The sequence below is a fragment of the Diceros bicornis genome, chromosome 4, assembly GCF_020826845.1.
Source record: "Diceros bicornis minor isolate mBicDic1 chromosome 4, mDicBic1.mat.cur, whole genome shotgun sequence".
Lineage (NCBI taxonomy): Eukaryota > Metazoa > Chordata > Mammalia > Perissodactyla > Rhinocerotidae > Diceros > Diceros bicornis.
The window spans coordinates 59144739-59166341 of record NC_080743.1 but is presented as its reverse complement, the minus strand read 5'-3'; the positions used below and the strand labels follow the sequence as shown (position 1 = coordinate 59166341).

The following is a 21603-nucleotide window of genomic DNA, read 5'->3' as shown; positions in this document are numbered from 1 at the left end:
AAAACAGGCCATCAGTCCAACCTTCCTTCTAGGTTGTCATGGTGATAAAGGAGAAGATGCACATGAGGCATTGAATGCTGTACCAGCACACAGTAAATGCTCCATGAACAGGTCCTACTGTCTGCCTATTGATTTTAATGATTAATTAGCATCTCAAACTTAGCCTGTCTAAAACTGAAATCTTGAATGTCCCTCCCCTCCCCACAAACCTATTTCCTCCCTAGTCTCAGTGAGTGGCGGTACCATCCACCCAACTGCTCAAGCCAGACTCCTCAGCAGCATCCTCATTCAGGGGATGGAAGCCTCCCTCTCCCTCTCCCTACACCTCACTGTCACTCCACACTGTCTGCTCTTCTCCAAATACATCTCAAATCTGTCTCCCCTCTCTCCACTGCCACTATGCTAGTCCATCACTTCCCACCTAGATTACTCCTAAAACCCCTCACCTGTTGCCCTGCGCCTGCTCTCCATTCTCCACCGCCAGCCAGAGGGCTTGAAAGCATCAGTTGGATGTCACTCCCTTGGGTAAACCCACTGCCCTCCAAGGCCCTGTTTCAGTCTCCAGTTTCATCAGGGATCAGCCCCCCGCACTCCAGGCACGTGGCCTCATGGCAGCTTTCCTTCTCTTTAGCACCATGCTTTTTCCTTCCTCAGAGCCTCGGCATGCATTATTTCCAACCCCACGGAAAACTCCTTGCTCCCAATTGTCCCCACTGGTTTCTTCTCATCTTTCAAATCTCAGCTTAAATATGATCACTTCCAAGAGGCCTTCCCAAACCACATCATGTAAAATACATTCCCCACCCTTCTCCCCATTGGCTTCTCTGTTCCAGCACCCTGATCAATCCCTTAATAGCACTTAAAGTTTGTAGTTATAGATTTACTTGTTTGATACGTGTTTATAGTCTGTCTCCCCACCACACTGTAAATTCCACAGGAAGGCAAATGCCCTGTCTGTTTTGCTCACCACTGTATCCTCAGGACCTGGCACACAGCAGGTGCTCAATAAATATTGGAGAGTGGGCAATGAGCAAATGGTAGCCAACGTTATGATGATGGTGACGCTATCAGAGCCCCTCCAGAGAGCCCCACACTGTCAAAGTGCTCCCCATCCCCTTTCCTCAGGCTCTGGGCTCTACCCTAAATTCCCTGCTCCTAGCTTCGTCTAGGGCGGACTTCAGTAAAGTACAAAAAAAGGCGCCACATCACTGGCAAAAAAATCTCTATTCAGGTTGATGACCAGACAATGTGAATGGATTGAAAATTTATCAGGAAAAATGGATGAGAGAGGAAAAACGCCAAAAGACAGGGGCAGAGAGCCAGCAGCTCTGGGGGAGGGACTCTGTGTGGGGACAGGGGCAGCCTACTGGGTGTGCCCCTTTTCTTTTGTCTGGCTCTCTTAGATAAGACCAGCAGTTTTGTCATCCCCTCTCCCTCTCTCTCCACAGCCACCGCAGCCTCAGTCCCACACTTTGAAAGCATGTCGATCCGGGACAACAAACAACCCCAGCAATTTTGGTCATGGATCTCTAAGTCCCAAAAGGATTTAGCGAAGTCCATTCTGTCTGGGGCTCCAGGAGGTAAGAAAGGGCAACAGAAACCATTGAACAGAGGGGGAAAATAAGGATGGAAATCAGGAGGAGGGGTACAAATGATCAATATCTGCTGCTGGCCATGAGGGGTTTGGGAAGGATCTATGTTCATCCGAGTCTCTCCTGTGTCAAGTTAGACCCTGGTCTGGGCCTCTTCTCCCAGCCCTTATAGACAGGGCAGAGCAGAGGGGAGCCTACAGCATGGGGCCACGGGGTGGAGCAGAGAAGAGCCTGCAGCTTGGGGCCACAGGGCAGAGCAAAGGGGAGCCTGCAACATGGGGCCATGGGGCGGAGCAGAGAAGAGCCAGCAGCTTGGGGCCACAGGGCGGAGCAGAGGGGAGCCTGCAACATGGGGCCATGGGGCAGAGCAGAGAAGAGCTCGCAGCATAGGAGCCACGGGGAACTCCCGTGGTTGCTGGACTCTGACCCCCGGTGCACAGGGCTCCCAGTGTCAGAGGAAACACTGGTGACACTTTACCCAGTATGCAGAATTGATCCCCAGCCCAGCTGGGCCTCACACTGCTGACAGCCTGACAGTGTGGAGCAGACTCCCAGAGACAGGCAGACGTGCAGTGGCATGGAGGGTGAGGCTGGAAGTGGGGTTCCTCTGGGCTAGGCTGGGTCAAGCTACAGGGACCTCAGGACCTGGAGTAGCATTCAAGAGGATGGGGAAATTCAGAGGAGGGAGGGTGGAGGTCTGGCCAATTGCCGGAGGTTGGAAGGAAGAAAACAGAGACCTTAGGAGAGGGAACTGGGTGATTCTGGGCCTAGAGAATGAGGGGCCACTGTGGACTAGATATGACGAGGGGCTGAGGCTGAGGGAGGTCAGCAGCTGAAGGGCAAGAAGATTGGGAATTATGAAAGAAAGATCAGATAGCCGAATGGTCAAGAACTTGACCCTAGAGTTAGTCAGACTGGATGTGAATCCCATCTCTGTTACTTAGAAGCTGTATGATCTTGGGCAGTTTATTTAATCTTGCTCAGCCTCTGTTTCCTTATCTGTAAAATGGGAATAATTATAGAACATTTAACAGTACCTGCTTCATAGGATCCTTGTGACTAAGTAAGATAATGTATGCATAATGCCCACCTCCTAAGAAGGACTAACAAAAACTGCAGAGCTGAGGGAAGGACAAGAGGGTGTGCCGAGATGAAAAGATGGGGAGGAGAGGCAGGTGTCCATGCAACCCCCTTCCATTGCAGGGCCAGCGGGGTACCTGCGGCGGGCCAGCGTGGCCCAACTGACCCAGGAGCTGGGCACTGCCTTCTTCCAGCGGCAGCAGCTGCCTGCCGCTATGGCAGACACCTTCCTGGAGCACCTCTGCCTGCTGGACATCGACTCCGAGCCCTTGGCCGCTCGCAGTACCAGCATCATTGCCACCATTGGTAAGCACCCTCTATCCCCCAGAGCATCACAGGGCCTCTTGGGTGTTTCTCAAGGTGCTTCCCCATCTTTTGTCTCCTTTGAGACGCCTCCATATTTGACAGTCATTCATTCAACAAATATTTGTTGAGCACTTGGTAGACAAGGTTTTGGGCACTGGGAGTAGATCAGTGAAATAAAGATCCTTACACTTGGGGAGCTGACAATCTAGCTGAGTGGGACAATAAATGATAAACATAATAAATTATTAAAAATAAATAAATTATTTAGTATCTTAGAAAGTGACAAGACCTATGGAAAAAAGAAAAATAGAGCATGGTAAGGGGCATTAGGAATGTGAGAATGGGAGGCAGGTTGTAATCCTAAATAGGGAGTCAAGGTAGCCAGTATTCAGATAATTAGACTTGAGCAAAGGCTTGAAGGAGATGAGAGAATAAGCCATGCAGATGTCCGGGGAAGAGAGTTCCAGGCAGAGGGAACGGTTAGTGCAAAGGCCCTAAGTCAGGGAGTCTAGAATTACTAGAAGCCATCAAGAGGGAAGAGTAGCAGAAATGAAGAGACTGGGGAGGAGGGGAAGATCGTGGAGGGCTCAGTAGGCCATTTTTAGAATTTGAGTTGAGTTTTCCTCCCTGAAAAATGGGAAATTACTGCAGAGTTTTGAGCAGCGGGGAATGGCACACTCTTCTTTTTTTTTTTTTTTGTGAGGAAGATCAGCCCTGAGCTAACATCCATGCCAATCCTCCTCTTTTTGCTGAGGAAGACTGGCCCTGGGCTAACATCCACGCCCATCTTCCTCTACTTTATATGGGATGCCGCCACAGCATGGCCTAACAAGTGGTGCATCGGTGCGCACCTGGGATCTGCATCCGGGCCGCCAGCAGCGGAGCACGCGCACTTAACCGCTACGCCATGGGGCCGGCCCCAGGAATGGCACACTCTTACGTGTGTTTTAACAGAACCACCCTTACTGCTGTATTGAATATAGATTGGGTGTGAGGGTGGGGGCAAGGGCAGATGCTGCTCCTACAGTATTTCTGGCTCAGACCAGGTGGTGGCTGTGGAGGTGGTGAGAAGTGATCCGATTCTGAATGCATTCTGAAGGTAGAGCTGACAGGATTTCCTGATGGATTGGATATGGGGTGAGGGTGAGGGTGAGAAAGGAGTCAAGGATGATTCCAAGGTTTTTGGCGTGAGGAACTAGAAGGATGCATTCTTAACTGAGCAGGAAAACCGTGAGGAAAGGCTGACGGGAAAGAGATCAGGAGTTTGGGGCATGCTGAGTTTGAGATTCGCATTAGGCATCCAAGTGTGATACAGAGCAGGCAACCAGACACACAGCTCTGGGTCTGGGAGAGAGGTCTGAATTGGAGATATAAATTTGGGAGTTGTCGGCACATAGGTGGTATTTAAAGCCATGAGACTGGTTGAGACCATGAAGGGAGTGAAGGTAGAATGAGAGAGAAGAGAATGGGTCATCTAATGTTAAGTGGAGGAAGGAGCAAGAGAGGCTGAGAAGGAGCAGTCACTGAGGTAGGAGTAAACCAAGAGAGGGTGGTGTCCTGGAGGCCAAGTGAAGAAGGTACCCCAAGGATGTGTGTCACATGCTGCCGATGGGCCCGCTAAGATGAGGACTGAGAATTGACCATTAGACTTAGCAACAACACAGAGGTTCTCAGTGATTTTGACAAGAACAGATGCAGTAGAGAGATGGAGGCCAATGCCTGACTGGAGTGACACAATGGAGATTGGGTGGGGCGGGGAGCAGAATTGGAGGCAGCAAATACAGATAATTCTTGCAATGAGTTTTGCTGCAAAGGAGAGCAAAGAAATAGAACTGTAGCTGGAGGGGGAGGTGGGATTAAGAAAATATTTTTATGATGAAAGAAATAACAGCAGGTTGACATGCTGATGAGAATGATCAAATAAAAAGGAAAACATTGATGACGTGGAGGACTGGAGAATGGCTGAATCTATGTCTTTGAGCAGGTAAGAAGGAGGAGACCTAGTGCACCAGTGGAGGAACTGGCTTTAGGTAGGGACTAGAGAGGTTGGCCAGCTGGCTCTCAGTTACATAGCTGCCCTATCCGCAGAGCAGGGGTGGGATAGAACTCAGCTCCCCTCTGTCAGTATGAGGCCCCTCAGCTCTAAAGCCCGGTACCCCAAATGCCCTCACTTGGCACCCATCCCCTGCTGTACCCCCCTCTGGGGTTACCCCAACACTGTAGCACTTACATCACTGCCAACCCAGTTACCTCAGGGTTGAGGACACTCCCCTCCAAGACCCCCACAGTGTTGCCTCCCCAAGGAGGCAGGTGTTGGTTAGAGAGGAGAAGGGAGTTTCTGACCTGCGAGCAGGGATTGCACCAGGGAATAAAGGTCAGGTAACAGGACTTCTGTGGCATGGGGCATCTCTCAGGGTGGTGATGGGTTTGGTTGTCTCAGGTTTGGGGAGAAAGTTGTCTGAGCCGGATCTGTGTTCCAGGGCCAGCATCTCGCTCCGTGGAGCGCCTCAAGGAGATGATTAAGGCCGGGATGAACATTGCGCGATTCAACTTCTCCCACGGCACCCACGAGGTTCGGGGCAGGGCCAAGGGGAGGTGGGCGGGGCTAGAGGATGCCCCGGGGTCCTGGCCACCTTCACCTGAAATCCCTGCTTGGTTCCTGTCCCCAGTACCACGCTGAGTCCATCGCCAACGTCCGAAAGGCGGCGGAGAGCTTTGCAACTTCTCCGCTCAGCTACCGACCCGTGGCCATCGCTCTGGATACCAGGGGACCGGAGATACGCACAGGGCTCCTGCAGGGGGTGAGAGGAGGGCGGGGCTGGGCCACGCCTGGCGGACCAGCAAGGGGGCGGTAGGGCGCGGAGACAATTGCCCATGGGGCGGAGCGTGGGGAGAGGCCGGCCCGGGACAGCTTGGGGCAGAACTCAAGACTGCTCTGGCTCCGCCTCTAGGGCCTGGAATCGAAAGTGGAGCTGGTGAAGGGCTCCCAGGTGCTGGTGACCGTGGACCCGGCGTTCCAGACGCAGGGGAACGCGAACACCGTGTGGGTGGACTACCCCAATATCGTCCGGGTCGTGCCGTTGGGGGGCCGCATCTTCATTGACGACGGGCTGATCTCCCTAGCGGTCAAGAACATTGGTGCGGATGCGCCTCCCGCCCGGCCATGCGCAGACCCTGGGGGCACTCTCTTCCCTTTGGCTCGCACACTCATAGACCGACCACACCTTCCCTTGGCCAGCGTTCTTCCCCACCCGTCCCCGTCCCCGGAGCCCCGGCATCCAAACTTCTGGGCTCACCTTGAGTTGGGGCTGGACTGGCGGGTTGTCCTGTCTTCCACATAAGTCTACCCCGTAGTGCAGACCCCAGGCCAAGGGTGGAGAGACCAATAGAACATGGGTTCCTGATCTCTTGGGGGTCCAAGCCCCGTGTTCCCTCTGCCATGACTATGCCCAGGCCTCAGCCCTGACCTAGGCTGGCTCTTTCTTTGCCCACAGGCCCAAAGGGGCTGGAGACTGAAGTGGAGAGTGGTGGCCTTCTGGGCAGCCGGAAGGGCGTGAACTTGCCGGGCATCCAGGTAGACCTGCCTGGGGTGTCCGAGCAAGATGTCCGGGACCTGCGCTTTGGGGTGGAGCATGGTGTGGACATCGTCTTCGCCTCCTTTATGCGGAAAGCTAGCGACGTGGTTGCCGTCCGGGCTGCTCTGGGGCCAGAAGGACAAGGCATCAAGATCATTAGCAAAATTGAGAACCATGAAGGTGTGAAGAAGTGAGTTTCATTCTTTGTCCCCATCAAGCCCTAAACCATCCCCATCGCCCCTCCTCTTCTCCTGCCTACCTCTTCCCGGCATCTCCTGGCTCTTCCCCAGCCCTGACTCCCCCAACTGCCCAGGTTTGATGAAATCCTGGAGGTGAGCGACGGCATCATGGTGGCACGGGGTGACCTGGGTATCGAGATCCCAGCCGAAAAGGTTTTCCTTGCTCAGAAGATGATAATTGGACGTTGCAACTTGGCGGGCAAGCCCGTTGTCTGTGCTACACAGGTCTGGAGTGAGCCCTCAGGGCTGGGGCACTCTGTGGGACGCCCGAGGGTGAATACCCCACCGTAGGTCTATAGCACACTTGCTGTCAAGCGTTTGATCCTCAAACAACCAAGTTAGGAAGAAATACTGACCCCCATTTTTGGATGAGGAAGCTGAACAGCCAGGATCACACAGTTTGTGACTGTGACACTGGCTTTCAGGGCACTCTGAGAGTGTGGATGTCAGAGAAGTAGCTTGGGCAAGGTCCCCAGTCAGAGTGTGACTCCTACAGCTCTGACATCCAGATGTCTCCCAGATGCTGGAGAGCATGATCACGAACTCCCGGCCAACTCGGGCAGAGACGAGTGATGTGGCCAACGCTGTGCTGGATGGGGCCGACTGCATCATGCTGTCGGGGGAGACTGCCAAGGGCAACTTTCCTGTGGAGGCCGTGAAGATGCAGCATGCGGTAGGAGCTCAGAATGCAAGGCGAAACCAACCCCCTTCCAGATGCCAATGCCCCTGCCCAGCCTGACCTCTTGGTGCCTACAGATTGCCCGGGAGGCAGAGGCAGCGGTGTACCACCGGCAGCTGTTTGAGGAGCTGCGCCGGGCAGCACCACTGAGCCGTGATCCCACTGAGGTCACTGCCATTGGCGCTGTGGAGGCTGCTTTCAAGTGCTGTGCTGCTGCCATCATTGTGCTGACCACGACTGGCCGGTGAGGGAGACACTGGGAACACCAAGACAGGGCTGTGGGTCAGGGGCAGGCTGGGATGGGCCACTGGCTTGGGTTTTGTCTCGTCAGCAGAGATGAAGAGTATCATTCTGGCACGAGGAGAGATAGCTATGAGAGCGGGAGGCCAGGAGAGGCGGGTCTTAAAGCACACTAGCAATTGTGCCAGTGAGCTCCAGGGGGTTGGAAGGAGAAGGTGGCATCACTGGGTGCATTGGCTTCCAGGCCATTTGGGCTCTTAGGGCTCAGAGGCAAGTCTTGTGCATTTAGCCCACAAAGCCTTACAAGGCTGAAGTGTTGCAGAAGGGCCCAGAAGGTCTGAGTTCAAGTCTTTGCTCTGAAACTTAGATCTGACCCCTTGGGTAAATCACCCTGGCTCTATAAGCCTCCTCCGTTTCCTCATGGGGTTGTGAGGATTAACAGGAGACATTCGTAAGTTAAGTACTATAGAAAGGTACATTCTCAGAAGGGTTTTATGTTTCTCAAAGAGGTTTCTTATTATCTCACTTGATATATCCTTTATTATCTCATATCTTCCTGTGTGGTAAGAAGGGCAGGCATTCTTACACCCATTTTACAGGTGAGAAAACCAAGGCCCAGATGACTTACCCAGGGTCACACAGTTTGTTGGTGACACCTGGAACCAGAACACAAACTCTTTTTCTTGGTTCAACACTCTTTCACTGTTCTGGGCTGACCTTCTCTGTCTCCTTCAGCTCAGCCCAGCTCCTGTCTCGGTACCGACCTCGAGCAGCAGTCATTGCTGTCACCCGCTCAGCCCAGGTTGCCCGCCAGGCCCACCTATGCCGAGGAGTCTTCCCCTTGCTCTACCACGAACCTCCAGAGGCCATCTGGGCAGATGATGTGGATCGCCGGGTCCAATTTGGCATTGAAAGTGGTGAGCCACCTAGACTTCCTCCCCACCCACCCTGACTTCCTCCCCACCCACCCCTGAATTTGTATCATGACTCCCCCAACCCCACTTCCCACACCCCACAAAAGGGCCTTGCCTCTCTCCTCTGGTCCCAGATTTTCTCTGTGAGGTTCACTAAGACTCAGAGATATTTTGGCCTCCAGGGTCGGGGGGGATATGCTGAGGGAGGAGGGCAGAGGGAGAGCGGTCAGGGCCATCCCTAAGAAGTTAGCCCACCTGCTGCCTGCACCAGGTGCTTAGAGCCAGGCGTGACATAAGGAGCAAGAGGTGAAAGAAAGGGGGACCCAGTCCCCCACAGCTGGAACTAAAATCTAATTTACAAGTGGCTCTGATCATACCCTGCCTCTTCCTATCAGACAGCAGCACAGGTGGACAAACTTGCTACTTAGGAACACACCCCATGCCACCCACAAACCTGCAGCTCTGATATACTGCAGTGGTCACATTCCCTGTGGTGCCACCTGTGGGACACGCTGTAGTTTGCCTCAGGCCCCTCATTCCCTACAGGGTGGCCTTAGGAGATGGAGGGTGGCGGCTTGTTCTCATTACAGGGCTGGCCTGGGTCCCTCAATGGCTGATTGTCATCTTCTTCCCCCCATCCCAGGAAAGCTCCGTGGTTTCCTCCATGTTGGGGACCTGGTGATTGTGGTGACAGGCTGGCGGCCTGGCTCTGGCTATACCAACATCATGCGGGTGCTGAGCATATCCTGAGATGCCCTCCCCCTCTGACCCAGCCAGCCCTGGACCCCATCCCTCCTACACACTCCCGCTACCCCACACCCCTCCTACAGCCCCATGTTTGTCTTCTCTACCCCCAATCCTCCCTACCCATCTGCCATCTAGCTCCATTCCAGGGTGCCCCTTCCCCCTCTCCATTTCACACAGGCCCTGAAAGTCTGTGTCCAATTAAGCACTGGTGATCCAGCAGCACCAACCCTACATACCCTGCATCCAGTGCTCTCAGCTGGGCCCTAAGATGCTCTGAGCCTTTAATCTCAGCTTAACTGGTTAATTCTGTTCCCTCAGGCTTCCCATGCTGGGGGTGGGGGAGAGGGGAATGGAGCAATCATGTCCACAGTCTCCACAAAATTACTATTTTAAAGATATCCCATATCCATGCAGTCTGACATTTTCATATGTGGCCCTCATGATGATCTGGGCATCTCCCGAGGAGAGTGCCACCTCTTCCTTCATTGTGACTAACAATGACACTGAAGCGCCACCCTTTTGGGGAAGCCAGGGCAGATGTATGCTGGCAGCGCCGAGAGTGGGCAGCTCATCCTGTCACTGTCTTTGCAATCTCTGCTGGGCTCGCAGGCCACTCCTGGGCCGCTCTCACGGCCACCTCAGGCCTTGCTGGGTCAGACACCCTGCTACCTCCTCCTGCACCCGGAAATTCCTTCATGCCCACACACAAACCAGGAGCCAAATGAGTGTCTCTATTTTCTTTTTAAACCCAGCTATTTGGAAGCAATTATAAAACTTCTCCCACACACCCAAAACCCCAGAACTCCCCACCCAGGAGAAAAGGAGATTTAGGATCCTGGCCCCACATTCTTTGATGCTGTAGAGTAGGTGTGGGGACAGAGGGAGTGGTAAGGGATTTGTCTTGTCCCTGAGAAGGCAGAGGTGCTGGCTGGCCTGCCCTTCCCCAGGCTTGGATACCTTGGGCCCTCTTGCACTACCAGCAAACTCAGTCTGGAAAGTAAAAACTAAAAGTAAAAACGGTCCTTCTCGCCGTGTAGGGTGGCCCTTCCTACCCCTACCTGGATAGGGAGAGGGTTCCAATATTGCTGCCGATGGCGATGGACAAGGACCACAAGAGCTAGCATGGAGGGGCCCTGTCCCTTACTATCTCCCTGCCAGGCGGGGAGGGGAGGGATGGATAAAGGAATGAGTGAATAAACTGAATTGATAATAAATTAAATTAGCAAGTGAATAAATAAATACAATTATTAAATAATTGAATAAATAAGAATAAATAAGGAAGTAATGGAGGAAGGAAAGAAAAAATGCCATCTAAGGATTCAGCCACTTGCTCCCCACCTAGGGGGCATCTAGGCTGGCACACTATATAAGGAGGTGCCAACCATCCCTTAGCTTCAGGGCGGACACCACTGGGGCAGGGACACAGGGGAGGAGGTGGCTCCCAGTTTACAAAAAGACAGTTCTACCACAGAGACAGAGAGTGCAGGGAGGAGACATGTGTTCCCAGTCAGGGGGTATAGACAGGGAGGGTCCACACTTGGCAGTGAAGGTGGATGCCCACCCTGGGGACCTATGACATTTGTCAACAGCAACAGGGGCACAAGTAATTGGCAGTGCCCAGCTATGCTAGGGGAACAGAAAGATAACCATGCTAGGCGGAACCTGCAGGGTCATGGACAGGGAAACAGAGACATCTAGTTACTTGGCAGTGATGGCGGTGGCAAGTACTTGTGCTTAGTAAAATGGGATCATTGGTCCGGGCCTGCACCTGGCAGGACCATGGCCGAGGGAATACCCTCGTCAGAGGGCTTGGAGTCACTTCTACTTGGCAGTGGAGACATACAGCGCTTGGCACAGTGCCTTGAACATGGTAGGCGCTCGGTACATTTGATGGATGGGTGAATGGATTAGGAGGATGTCAGACAGGCTGCAGGGTGCCTGAGCTGAGGACAGAGACCATCTTCTTAGTAGTAAGGGGAGATAATCCCATAGGGCAGTGTTTTAGGTCCCCTTGGCCCTCCCCAAGAGGTGTCTGCTCTCGGGCACACACTGCTGCACCCAAGAGCTTACCCAAAGGTTTCACATGTTGGCAGAGAGCTGGGGGCCCCGGGGGGTGGCTGGCTCAGGCACTGGTGGCCTGAGGGGCTGAGCTGTCCCTGGAGGCTTGGCCAGGAGTCCTGAGGGGGGCAGGCGTTCACTTCCTGAGCCCTTCCGCCCAGGAGAGCCATCACCCGCTGCCCGCTGAGGCAGAGAAGGTTGGGAGGCTGAGAGTGGGCGGCCCCGAGGTCCTAGTCGTCGGCCACCTCCTCCTGGGGGGGGGCCCAGCAAGGACACCTGGGAGCGCCCTGCCCGGGATAGGCTAGCGTGGAGGGTTCGAGCAGGTGGGGCTGGCAGGCGGGAGGTGGATGCCCATGGCCCCGGGGCCAGCAGAGGGCCGGCTCGGACAGGCACCAGCGGGGAGGCTGGGGAGCCAGCTGAGCATCGAGCAGAGCGAGCCAGGAAGGTGGCTGGAGAGTCAGGGGAGAGGGGCAGAGGGCCCCGCTGGTGAGTCAGGGCAATGGCCACATTGGAGGTCACGGCGGCTGCCTGCAGGGGCGCGTGCACCAGTGGCTCCCACAGCACTGGCTTTCCGCTGAGCCGAGCTCCTGTGCCTGGGGCCAGGCCCCGAACACCCCGAGCCATGTCCCTGTCGTGTTGTACCAACTGCTGCTCCACGATGCCCCCACTGCTGCCAGGACTCGGCTCAGAGCGCTTCCTCTGTAGTATGGAATTCTTCTTGCCTAGAAGTTTTCCCAGGAGGGAGGAGTTAAGAATAGGGAAGAAATCCAACGTGAAGGTTGGATATCAAAGAGGGTGAGCTGAACAAGATGGAGGCAAGGGATGGTGGTGGGGTGAGGGTAGGGGATGAGGGTCAAAAGTATGGAGGGTTGGGGGATGGAGGGATGGAGATGGGGGTTGGAGGAGGAGGGTCAGGGGATAACAGTATGTATCAGAGGTGATGAGGGTCATGGACTGGTACTCAGGGAGGGAGGACTCAGGGCATGGGGACTCAGGGCGATATCTCCAGCAGTAGAAGATGCTGAGTGATAAGGACAGCGAGCAACAGTGTTGAAAGGCCTACTGGAGGCATTTGCTGGGACTGGGGTGGGCTGGAGTGGAATGCTGAATAGCTTCTTGCTATGGAGACGGGGTGACGGCACAGCCTGGACCCAGAGCAGACAGGGTGGACAGGCCTCACCGATGCGGCGCAGCCGATCCATGGCCACAGTCTCGAAGGCCCGGCGCATCATTGGGAATTCCTCGAGCACCGCATTGAAATGGTCCACGCTGAGCGAGTAGAGGCGGCAGTAGGTGTCAGCCCGCACGCTGGCCGTGCGCCGGCCCCGAGTCAGCAGACAGATCTCTGCCGAAGTTGGGAGAAGGCCTTGAGAACCACCGTTCCCAGAACTCCCTCTCACTGGCATGCAAGCAGCTGACTCAGCTTCCTCAGGTTCCCTCCCAGATGGGGAAATTAGTGACCACCCACCCAACCCAGGTCCCTAAATGCTCCAAGCATTGTCTTTCTCCAGACCTGCACAATTACCATCCTTCTCACTCTCTCCAAACTAAAGCCGACAAACAGGCAGGTCTGGCTGGCCCGCACATTCCTAGTTCTGCCACTCCACGTTAAATCCCATCCCACCTCCCCTGCTCTGTCCCGAGGGGTAGGCTTGGGGCAGCGCCCTCTGTGTACCCTTCCCTCCCACCCCTTTGAGTGAACACCAAGGGCAACCAGAAGGAGAAAAGCAGTGCCAAAGGGCAAAGGCAACACAACAGGGATGCTGGAGGGGGCGGGTGGTTTGGGTACTGAGAGATTACATGAGCCTCAAGTCACTTTGGGCAGCAGCTGGCAGAACTGCCCCCACTGCCACAGGCTGGGTCCCTGGATCACACCAGCAGGGAGCCACCAAGCTCAAGGCCCTTGAACAGCACTGCTGGATTCCTATCTTGCCCTCATCTCATAGGCTCCTCGGATTTCACTGCTTAAGGGTTCTAAAAGGCCCACTGGCCCAGAAATTTTCAACCTGGCTGTGCATTAGAATCTCTTAAGAAGCTTTTTATAAAATACAGAGCTCCAGGCCCCAGGCCCAGAGATTCTGATTAAGTAGGCCTGGGGAGGGGCTGGAACTCTGTGATGCTGCAGCACAACCAGGCAGGGACCCTGATCCAGGGGAGCAGTTGCCCTCTGTCCTCTGTTCCAGTCCCCCCACCCACCCTGAGGCCTGCTGACCCCCAAAGTAGGATCCGTCAGTGAGGCGGGTGTCCCGGGCGCCACGTGCCAGCACACTGAGAAGCCCATGCTGGATGAAGTACATCTTCCTGCCCACGGAGCCCTCACGCACCACGAGGTCTCCCGGCTGGAAGACCTCAAAGCGCAGTTTGGTGAGCACCGCCGTGACGAAGCTGGGGTCGGCGTGGGCGAACAGCGGCATGTGGGCCACCAGGCCTCGGCAGGTGTAGTTAATGATCTCCTGCGCAGGGGAGGGGCCTGTCAGGCAGGCTGTGCCCCCTGCCCTGAGGTGCCCCTATCAAGCTCATCTGTCTCCAGAGGCCCTACCCCTGGAGGCATGATCTGCCAAAGGATGGGGATGCTTCAGTGGGCCTGGGACCACCCCTAAGCTCCTGCCTTCAGAGCTCTCCCATGAGCCCTTGCAGGACCATACCCCCAAAATGGAGAACCCTGCAGCCCCTCCCCATGTATACTTCACCCCCATTAGACCTTCAAGAAAGACCCTAGCCCCTAAAAGCCCCCCAAAGTCCTGGCCTCCTGTGGGGCCGTCTGCAGGCCCTACACCCTATAGGTGTACCAGCTGACCAACAGCCCCTACCCCACATGGCATCCCAGAAGCCCAAGTCCTTGAAGAGCCCCCTCCAGGGCCGCGCCCAGTCCCACCTCCCGCAGCGGCTCGCTCAGCTCGCCCAGGATGCTCTCCTCGTCGAACATCTTGCCCTGGTAGCGGTGCTCGTAGTATTCATGGATGCGCTGCCGGGTGTCAGCTGGCAGCTTGTGGAAGGACATGTACTGTTCCACCTGCTTGTACTGGAGGGCCAGCCGGTGGCCAGCAGGCAAGAGGACACAGAGACAGATGTGGGACAGGAACAGGGTGGGAGCGAGGTGTGGAGGAAGATCACAGACAGGGCCATATCCAGAGGGGTGAAACATGGAGACAGATGGGGATACACACGGCCACAGAAGGACATGTGGATAATGGTGGATACAGGGAGGACACACAACACAGTCATAGGAAAACCCAGAAATGGGCAGAGGTGCAAATAAGGAAAAGTACACACAGGGGACGGGACACATGGGCATGGGGCAAGGAAGGACACAGAAATCCAAGAGGGGCATATATCAGAATGGGCCTCCAGTTGAGCTACCCAGCCTCCAGCACCCCTCCATGCCCACCCCTTCCTTCTCCTGCCCCTGCTGACCTTTTCCTGGTACTGACGCCGGGAAGAGTCCAGGGACTGGATGAGGGCAGTGGCGTGGCCGATGAACATGGCGTAGCACGTGGCGCCCACGATCATGCTGAGCATGGTGAGCCAGACGTCGGGCGTGCCTACAGGTGCCTGCTGCCCATAGCCAATGCACAGCATGTGGCTCATGGCCTTGAATAGGGCGTGGGAGTACTGGCGGCCCCACGAGTGGTTCTGGGGGGCAGAGTGTATTGCAGAGCTGGGCATAGGCCCCTCAGAGCCTCATTCTCCTCCTGCTCCCTTTTCTCTCTCTTTCAGTTCTTCCACCTGCCCCCTTCTTCTTCAGACTTGCCTCCCAGAAGGCACTTAGGTTTGGTTCTGGGGGCCCTGAGGCAGAAGGGGCCTCTTTTGCAGCTTGGAGGGCCTCAGTTTCTGCCTAGGATTCCTTCCCTGCTTGCTCCCTCCAACACACAAACACTTCTTCTGGGTCTCTTTCCCCTCTCCTCTCACCTCCCCACCTCCTCACTCCTGTCTTCTCTCTTGATCATCTCTCCATCATCTCCCACCTCCTGCCCCCGGTGGTCATCCCTGCTACTTGGGCAGAAGAGCCCTTGGAAGGCCCAGGAGAGGCAGAGCTGTGGGGAGTTCTCACCACCATGTGGTTGATGGAGACCCAGCAGTCAGGAGGGAAGTCCTGCAGCATGGGGACCAGGAACTGCAGACAGCCATCCCAGTGACATAGCAGCAGCATCATCCCGATGAGGTTGAAGATGCGAACCACGGCACTGGCCAGGTCATAGGTCATGTGAAAGATCTGAGGAGTCCGAGGAGGGGCTACTGTGGACAGGAACCCCTCCCTGCTGGTCATTCCCAACCGTACAAACTCTCTCTTTGAACTTCTCTCTAGCCCCAGCCCCCATGAATTTTTTAAATGTGGCTCTTATTCATTTGTATAGGGCTTTACAGCACACATAAATAGCTAATACAAGTAGGCTGTGTTTCTACCCTCATCTTACAGATAGGAAAATTGATGCCATTCATGTACCCAGAATCACACAGTAAGCATCACAGCAGAAACTCAAAATGGTCTACTGCACAAGCTGCCCAGGTGCAGCCTGGAAAAAAGGAGAGAGGGCATTTCAGAATGTAATGTCCCCAGGGTATGTGTATAAGGATTAATGCCAGCAGCCCTCTTCCTTTCAAATTAATAATAATAATAACAACAACAATAACAATAGGTAATTTACTGAGAACTTACTATGAGCCAGGCACCATTCTAAGTGCTTTATGGGTGTTACCTCCTTTAATCCTTATAACCCAAGTATATTCACCATTTTCATTTTATTTATTTGTTTATTTATTTTGTGAGGAGATCAGCCCTGTGCTAACATCTGCCAATCCTCCTCTTTTTTTTTTTGCTGAGGAAGATTGGCCCTGGGCTAACATCTGTGCCCATCTTCCTCCACTTTATATGGGACGCCGCCACAGCATGGCTTGCCAAGCAGTGCGTCGGTGCACGCCAGGATCCGAACCGGCGAACTCCAGGCCACCACAGTGGAGCGCGCACACTTAACCGCTTGCGCCATCGGGCCGGCCCGGCCCCCACTACTTTCATGTTATAGAAGAGAAAACCAACTCTCATACAGTCAATAGTAAAACTGGGATCTGATCACAGGCAATGAGGTTGCAGAGCCCACACTCTGAACGCCTAAACTCTGCCACCCTGAAGTTGAAACTCTAGCCTCTCCCACCCCCTGCAATTCTTAACTCCCCTCCCACATCTTGCTCCCAGAGTCCAGCTAACTCTCACGTGTTTTTCCAGCAGCTGTGCTCCACCCTCCTGCACCACTGTCCTCACCTTGGGGCCCGATTCCCTGAACACTTATCCTGTCCCTGCTTCTCTCCCACCAACTTGGAGAGAGCCTACCCTCAGAAGCCCCACTCATCTGCTCCCCCTAAAGTCACCAGAAGCCCCACCCATATCCCTGTCTTGGAGGAGTCTGCGAGCCCCCCTGCCCACCTCCCCGCCCCACCTCCTCCCACTGGTGTATGTAGCGGATGAGGCGGGAGAGGCGGAGCAGCCGCAGCAGGCTGAGGATCTTGGTGAAGCGCACAATGCGCAGGGCCCGCGCTGTTTTGTAGACCTCGGCGTCCAGTCGTGGCTCCAGCTCCACCACCAGGAAGATATAATCCACAGGGATAGAGGAGATGAGGTCTACCAGGAACCAGGTGCGCAGGTAGCGTGTGCGGATGGCCCGTGGTGACAGCAGGATCTCAGCACCCTCCTCTACCACGATGCCCGTGCGGAAGTTGAGCACCAGATCCAGCAGGAAAAAAGTGTCAGAGAGGACGTTGAAAACGATCCAAGGCGGGGAGTTCTCCTCCTTGAAGAAGGTGATGCCCACGGGCAGCACAATGAGATTCCCCACCATCAGCAGGAGCATGATCAGGTCCCAGTAAAACCTAAGGTGAGGGTGGGATGGGGAATAAGACCACGACGATATTTCACCAGCCACTAGACTAACAGCAGGTAGTCTGACACAGGCAAGAGTGGGCAAGGATACAGAATAGCGGAATGATCATTTGCAGCTTGTGGAAGTGTAAATTGGGACCACCATTTGGGAAAATAGTTTGGCATTATCTGGTAAAATTAAACATTTGTATCCCCTGCAACCCAGCAATTCCATTCCTAGGTATATACACACTCACGGGAAACATGCGCTCCAGGAGATGTATACAGGAATAGCAGCATTAAATCTGGAAACAACCCAAATGTCCATTGGCAGAAAAATGTAGAAAAATACAGTAGTGATACTGTAAAATACACTGTGATATATTCATGCCCTGAAATACTATACAACTGTGAAATCACCCAACTTCAGCTACATTCCGCAGTATGGATGAATCTTACAAATTTAATGTTGAGCAAAAGAAGAGGGAACAAAAAAATACATACTGGATGATTCCACTTGTATAGAGTTCAAAAACAGGAAATGAGTACCACAAAAGTTAGCATACTGGACATGGGAAAGGAATGTGAGAGCTGTGGGGAGGCTTCTGGGCTGCCGGCAATGTAGTCTCTCTTACCCCAGTTAGTTGTTACCCGTGAGGTTGCTTTATAATTACTTTTTCATATATATATGGCCTGCTATATACTATACTACTATATATATATATCTACCATATACATATATATACTATATATCCCTACTATATATATACATATTTATCTTCTTAATATGTATAAAAATATATATGTAACACCCTTACTATATATATATGTGATCTATGTCACTATTATTAAATATTTTAAAAGTTAAAAAAAATATAAAGTACTCTGTGCTAATCTCACAGAGTTGTTGAAAAAATAACCACTGAGACAATGGATGTGACAGTGCTGTACAAGTACTAGTTGGTGTTATGACTCACCCACCCTTTATCCCCAGATTTCTGAAGAGGCTGCTGCTTCTCCCATTTCCAGCTCTCTGCCCATTCCTAGTCTAGGACTTCATGCCCTCCCCAGCCTTCCCCACCCCATCCCTCCTCCCCAGCACAGCTGGACCCACGGTTTCAGTTCCTCCGCTGGGATCTGCTCATTTGTGTCCTGGGGTGTCCCCTGCTCATTTGGTCTGTCCTGCCTCCCATCTGAACTGAGCTTTTCAGGGATGCCCCTCTCCCCTCCACAGCACCTCAGACAGGGCTGCACATACAGAGAAGCTCCATAGGAGATTCTGAGGCAGAAAGGCTTGAAGTTCTACACTCCTTTCCCCCACTAACCTCCCTGTGCCCACTGGGACTCTGGCTGAGACCAGGCAAGGGCATGGGCAGGGGAGAGCCACACTGCTGTGGTGGAAGCTGTGGAAAGAAGAGGTCAGGAGGGAGCTAGGTGAAGCCTTCATTCAGAGAAAGTCACTGGATAATCTGAGGGGCTCCATTAGCTATGATGGTTTTAATTCCAGGACACACCTAATCGCAGCATCACCCCAGGACCCAGCTGGGTTGGGACCCCAGGATCCAACCCCTTCTGACTCTGACTACAAAATTAATCCTTTCAGCCCCTGAAAGAAGTTTGGTGTTCCGCAAGTCGAGGCCTCCAGGAAGCCCCTCAGACAGTGTGCTTTCAATCAACAACAAATCCTCGACCCCCTCTTCCTCTCACTCCTGGGCCACTGGAGAAATCCTGTACTGTGAGCTGAGAGAAGAGAGGGTTCGCCTAGCCATAGAGCATCTTCACAGCCTGACTCACAGGCAGTCACAAGCTTGGCGGGTGATGCAGTAGAGAGGACAGAGAAAAAGCACGATAGTAAGGGGGATACACGGCTTCTGGGGATACGTATGAGGGTGAAATGGGGGAGGGGAGGGAGATCCACAGGAGACTAGAAAAGGTGCACTGGTGGGATAGGAATGAGGCAATAAAGAAGAGGAGAGTGGAATGAACAATGAGGGAAACAGGAACATTTAGGGAGTGTGTATGTCTGTGGATTCAAGATGATGTCTAGGTCTCCAATTGTGTTTCCAGGCTCCTGATTCACATCTCATCCTTTCTCCTCATTTCGCTCCCCAGGTTGGTGCTTTGCACACATCCTTGCCTCGTCCAAAAGCTGTCCTTCATTTGCCTCAAGGACAGGGCTGCTCTCCTCCCCTAGCGACCTTGATGTAGACGTACAGCCTGATGGGGACTGTGAAACGGCCCTACCCCCACCCTCGGTCCCTTCTCTCTGGTAGTCACCTGGGCGGTGGCCGTGCCCCTGCGTTGCTGCCTCAATCGCTGAGTCCTGGCCCGGCCCCACTGCATCCTGACTTCAGCACCGGGGACAGCGACCAGAACTGCTGTCAGGACGCGACCCTCGCCCCCATTTCCCTCCCAGTGTCCCTATTTTTCCTGGCAGCCTGCCCTGCTTAACTGGGCAGGTGCTGGAGGTGGGAGTAGGGGAGTGGGAGATAGCAGAGCTCGGTTTCTCTCTCAGGCTGACTCCAAGCCTTGGAATATGACATAATTTCCCAGATCCCCCGCAAGCAGGACTGGAGGAGGCAGGGGTTTCTAATTCCAGTGGTCCCTGTGGTCCTGGGGGGTTGCCGCGTTCCCGAAACGGGAAATCCAGGTCTCTGCTTGTCCCTTCTGGCAGCCTCAGCCTGAGAAGTCACCGAAGACCTCTGGCTGGGAATCCCTCGCCCAAGAATTCTCAGGCTAGGTTGGGGGATGTGACTCTCTCGCCCCACCCGGGGACCCCTGGGCCGGAAATGAAGTGACCGTGGAGCGGGCCGTGTCGCGGCCCGTGGGGGTAGGGTCTGTGCCCCCGCCCTCCCTGCCGGGTCCCCAGTACCGGAAGTCACTGTAGGGGTGGATGATCCAGGCCCCCGCTGACTTGACCCGCTCCTGCTCGATTTCCACTGCTTTGTGGCTGCCGAACACGCGAAGGGAGAACTTGTTGACCGTGGGCTGCAGCAGCGTCCCGAGCTGCCTCCTCTTGGGCTCGGGCCCGGACCCAGACCCAGGGGTCGGACCCGAGGCCGCGGTCGCAGACGCCGGGGCAGCAGGAGGCGCCGCCTCCAGCCCAGGGGTCGCCCCGTCGCCGGCCGGGGTGGTCGGCCGCTGCTCCGCCTCCATGACGCCCGTTGGCTTACACGCTTGGCCTCCTAGACCCTACCGCGGCCATCCGGGACCCCCCGACCCCTCCCGGAGTCGGAGCCGGCGCAGCCCGGCGGGCTCGGAGCGGAGGCGTAGTCGGCTGGGAACTGCCGGCGCGCGGGGCGGAGGGGGTGTGTGCGACAGACACTCTGGCGGACAGCGGGCGGCTTGCGCTGCGCCCCCTGGCGAGGGCCGCGGGAAGGCTGGGCAGGGCGCGCGGGGGCGCGGCCGTCCGAAAGCCATCCAGGGAGGGGCCGGGGCCAATAAAGCCTGCATCCTGGAGGGACTCTGAGGTGGGCGTGGCTCAGCAAAAGGAGGCCGTTTTCCCAGCGTAGGAGGAGAAGGTAGGGAAACTCAGAGCCATGGAGAGGGGCGTGGCCTAGAGTTGATGGGCTTTTATCCACTGAGTGTTGGGGAGGTGGAGCCGCCTGCGAGTGGCGGAAAAACCGGACGCTGGTTGTAGCTCGTGAGACTCGGGAAGGCGAGGGATTGGGGACCAATGGAAGAGGTAGGGAATGGCTTTTGAGATTCTTCCCCACTCTCGCTCATGGACTTTCTGCATTCCACTTTCTCTCAGCACTCTCACTCTCCTAGGCATAGTCCTTCCTTCTGATCTCCTCCACACTGCTCCTCCTAGTATTTCCTTTCCGAATTCATTGTGCTAACCTTCACCAAACGTGACTGCCTGTCACCGAGTAGACGCTGAGGATACAAAGATGAATACAAAAGTCCTAGCCATAAAGCCACTGCTCGTCTGTGCCTGCAAACCGACAGAACAGGTAAACTATAGTGCTATGTGGTAAGTGCTGTAAGTTCCTAAACATCTCAAATTCTTCCCCTCATCGCCATTTCTTATTGCCACTGCCTTATTTCAAGCCCTCAGCATTTTTTCACCTAGATTATTTCAGAAGCCTCTAAAAGCGTCTCTAAACTCTCCCAGCCCAATTCTTTTTGCACAGTCTGCCAGAGTTACCTTCCTAAAATCCGAATGTAGCTATATCACTTGCTTAATGTCCTTTAAACTTCCCCGTCTTCTATGGGATTACATTTAAGCCCCTTAGAATGACATACAAGGCCCTGCAAAATTTGGACCTACTTTCTGACAGTCTCTCTCTTGAAAGCCAGGACTCCAATCATGCTGAAAT

At 54.4% G+C, this 21603-nt stretch overlaps 2 protein-coding genes across 2 annotated transcripts; one reads left to right on the top strand and one right to left on the bottom strand.

Moving 5' to 3' along the window:
• Positions 1-1455: 1455 nt before the first annotated feature.
• On the top strand, positions 1456-10066 carry PKLR (pyruvate kinase L/R). The gene is made up of 11 exons (XM_058539339.1): positions 1456-1580; positions 2796-2978; positions 5459-5550; positions 5648-5779; positions 5930-6116; positions 6473-6743; positions 6867-7017; positions 7313-7465; positions 7549-7715; positions 8447-8628; positions 9269-10066. Exons 1-11 carry the CDS (start codon positions 1481-1483, stop codon positions 9373-9375), a joined length of 1725 nt encoding a protein of 574 aa, XP_058395322.1. The 5' UTR covers positions 1456-1480; the 3' UTR covers positions 9376-10066.
• Positions 10067-10110: 44 nt separating this feature from the next.
• On the bottom strand, positions 10111-20606 carry HCN3 (hyperpolarization activated cyclic nucleotide gated potassium channel 3). The gene is made up of 8 exons (XM_058539376.1): positions 20154-20606; positions 16863-17292; positions 15482-15643; positions 14845-15063; positions 14306-14452; positions 13643-13883; positions 12611-12775; positions 10111-12152 (listed from the first exon to the last, which is right to left on the bottom strand). Exons 1-8 carry the CDS (start codon positions 20435-20437, stop codon positions 11452-11454), a joined length of 2349 nt encoding a protein of 782 aa, XP_058395359.1. The 5' UTR covers positions 20438-20606; the 3' UTR covers positions 10111-11451.
• Between the last annotated feature and the right edge of the window lie 997 nt (positions 20607-21603).